At 38.4% G+C, this 3,397-nt stretch overlaps 1 protein-coding gene across 1 annotated transcript; it reads left to right on the top strand.

Moving 5' to 3' along the window:
* Positions 1–1,559: 1,559 nt before the first annotated feature.
* Positions 1,560–3,163, top strand: LOC145115466 (scopoletin glucosyltransferase-like). The gene has a single exon (XM_079051759.1). It carries the CDS (start codon positions 1,623–1,625, stop codon positions 3,069–3,071), a length of 1,449 nt encoding a protein of 482 aa, XP_078907885.1. The 5' UTR covers positions 1,560–1,622; the 3' UTR covers positions 3,072–3,163.
* Positions 3,164–3,397: the final 234 nt, after the last annotated feature.

Raw genomic sequence — 3,397 nt, 5'->3', positions numbered from 1 at the left:
TATGTCGACTTGGGTTCCTCTTATTGACAAGTTCCAAAAAAAACTTTCAATGTGGAAAGAGAGAACTCTATCCATATGAGGGAGACTAACCTTGATAAGGTCCGTTCTTGGCAGTCTTGGAACATTTCTCTTTTCGCTTTATAAAGTCCCCCAAAAGTAATTTCAAAGCTTGAAAGTATTCGTAACAGGTTCTTATGGGGTACTTCCTCGGATCAAAAAAAGATCACCTGGATTTCCTGTTTGAAAGCCATGAACTACAAAGCTGTAGGGGGCTTAGAGATTGGAAGCTTACAAGTGTTTAACCTTGCTCTTATCATAAAGTGGTGGTGACACTATAAAGATGATACATAAGGAATTTGGAAAAAGGTTATTACTTGCAATTATGGGGATCACGGGGGGTTAGGAGTGACAATACCGTTATGGAAAAGGAATATAGTTTGGGGAAGAATAAGCAACGTGTGTAAGGATCTAGAGCCTTTGAATATTGATCTTAATACACTTTTCTAAAGAAGCAACAATTCTGGGGTAATTCCAATGGTAGTAAGTGGTGCTAGAGTCTTGATGCTAGTGTCGATTTCAATGTATATTCCCTTAGAAAATAAATTGACAAAAACAATTTAGACTAACATTGTTCCTGGGAAAATCAATATATTCATATGGCATGCGAGACTTGGTAGACTACCGACGAGAGCTAACCTTGCTCAGAGGGGGGTGGGGTATTCCAAACATGTTATGCCCGATGTGTAACGCTTTTGAGGAGAACGAAGATCATATATTTAAAGATTGTTCAACAACTAAGGAGTTGGGAGCACTTCTACGAGTTTGGTGGAATGATACTCCCATTGACAATGACTCTTTGGACAACATCATTGGAATTAACTCAATCCACAAAAAAACAACAAAAAGAAATATATCATGGACGCGATCTCTAAGACCTTCTTATGGGTAATATGGACGAACAAGAAGAGTTTGATCTTTAATAGCAAAGTAAAAAACTCATCTCTTCTTGCTTCTGATGTCAAAGCTTTAGGTTTTTTTTTTTTTTTTTTTTTTTTTTTTTTTTTTTTTTTTTGGCTTAAAAATAGAGCTAGATGGGGAGATCTTTGTTTTGGGACTCATGGGTTGATAACCCAATGGACTGTAGCTAATTCCAGCTTTTTGTTGTTTTTTAATAAAGTCTTGCCCCTTAAAAAAACAAAACACGATGCTATTATATTTTGAACTGTATTGCAAATAAATTAGTAAATTATTATTCTCACACAAAAAACTGCAATATCAACTTATACAAACTCTAATAGATATGATTTACCAGGATTAATTATGATATTTTATATATACGTGTATAATGTATAAATATAACGCTCTTATCAAATTTAAGATATGAAAACAAATAAAATTTGTAGACGATGATCGCGGATTTTATGGGTGAGGATATGCCAAAGGATTATAAGAAAACGCCAATATTGACCAGGATCTATGCACAAAAACTGGGGTGAATATAATTTCTTGAAAGTTCAAATATAAAAGATAAATAAAAAGATTTCCTTATAAAAGGAAACGTTTTTCATTTGAACGTGTCTTCTATTAACATCCCTAATAGATAACACAACAGAGATTCAGCGATGGCCAACTGTCATATAGTCTTCTTCCCTTTCATGGCTTACGGCCACACGATTCCGATGGCCGACATGGCTGTACTCTTGGCCTCCCGCGGCCTAAAAACCACCATTATCACCACCCCAACAAACGCACCTCGCTTCTCTCGATCAATCCAAAAAACCATCAACTACGATCACCAAATGGAGCTCCATATCATTCAATTCAAAGACGCAGAACTGGGTTTACCGGCCGGAAGTGACAACCCCGATCAACCCGTTTCTGATGAGTTCTTATCCACTTTTTTCGAAGCCATTTCAATGCTTCAGGAGCCCGTCGAGCAATTTATTCGAGAATCCCACCCGAATTGCATCGTTGCAGACATGTTTTATCCATGGAGTACTGAAATCGCAGCCAAATTCAACATCCCCAGAATCGTTTTCAATGGAACTGGGTTCTTCTCACAGTGTGTTGCAAACGCGGTGGGACTAATTGACCATGCAAAAAATGTTCAATCTGATTCGGAGCTTTTTATCGTCCCTCATCTTCCCCATGAGATAAAGCTAACTAGAAAGCAACTGCCTCATTTTGAGTCAGTAGCCTTTAAAGGTTTCCTGAAGGTGTTGATTGAAGCCATGGAAGCAGAGGTGAAGAGCTATGGAGTGATTTTTAACAGCTTCTATGAGCTTGAGCCGGAGTACGTCCACCATTATCGTGAGGTAATGAACAGGAAAGGATGGCATATAGGACCAGTTTCGTTATGTAACAAGAACACAGAAGATAAATCCGAAAGAGGGAAGAAATCAGCCATTGATGAACACGAATGTCTGAAATGGATGGAATCCAAAGCACCGGATTCAGTTGTTTACGTAAGCTTTGGAACGATTGTGAAAGTTACTCGCTCTCAAGTTTACGAGATCGCTATGGGGCTTGAAGCATGCAACGAATATTTCATTTGGGTCATCAAGAACGAACACGAACAGTGGTTGCCGGAAGGATTTCAAGAAAGGACGGCGGCGAACGGAAAAGGGTTGATAATTAAAGGGTGGGCGCCTCAAGTTTTGATTCTTGACCATGAATCTGTCGGCGGGTTCGTTACCCACTGTGGGTGGAACTCCGTGTTGGAGGGTGTCACCGGTGGTGTGGCTATGGTGGCTTGGCCGGTGATGGCGGAGCAGTTCTATAATGCGAAACTGGTGACAGATGCTTTGAAAATTGGGGTTTCGATTGGGGACGTCGAGTGGAGTCCGACTACAAGCTGCGACGGTGTGGAGAGGGTGGCGATTGAGAAAGCGGTGGCGAGGGTGATGGGTGGTGAAGAAGGAGATGAAATGAGAAGGCGAGCTCAGGTGCTGAAAGAAAAGGCGACGGCAGCTGTTGAAGAAGATGGATCATCATACTCCAATTTAAATGCCTTCATTCAAGATATAAAAACATTCAAGTCCGATTCGTACAAAAAAAATTGTTATGAGTGATTGACATATAAGCTTTTTAATGATATATTTGACGATTGAGTGTAACATTAAGTAAAATATGTTTACATCTTGGAAAATATATTTTCATGAATAAATTATGTGATTAAGAAAACAATTTATTTAATTTATATAAAATATAGTATACACGTTATATTATAAAGAAAAGAAGTATCAAGTATGTCAAATTATAAAGTTCAAGAAGTCAAATGTTGCTCATCAGACTCTCTTGGGGAAGGTACCATCTCATTGCGTGTTTCAACGCTTAAAAGTCAAAACTTATGTTTTAAAAGCTTGTGTTTTAAAAGAATTTTTACGTAGATTTAAAT

Source organism: Lactuca virosa, chromosome 5, assembly GCF_052849685.1.
Source record: "Lactuca virosa cultivar CGN04683 chromosome 5, Lactuca_virosa_CGN04683_v6, whole genome shotgun sequence".
NCBI classification, from domain to species: domain Eukaryota; kingdom Viridiplantae; phylum Streptophyta; class Magnoliopsida; order Asterales; family Asteraceae; genus Lactuca; species Lactuca virosa.
This window is presented reverse-complemented; position numbering and strand designations above follow the sequence as displayed.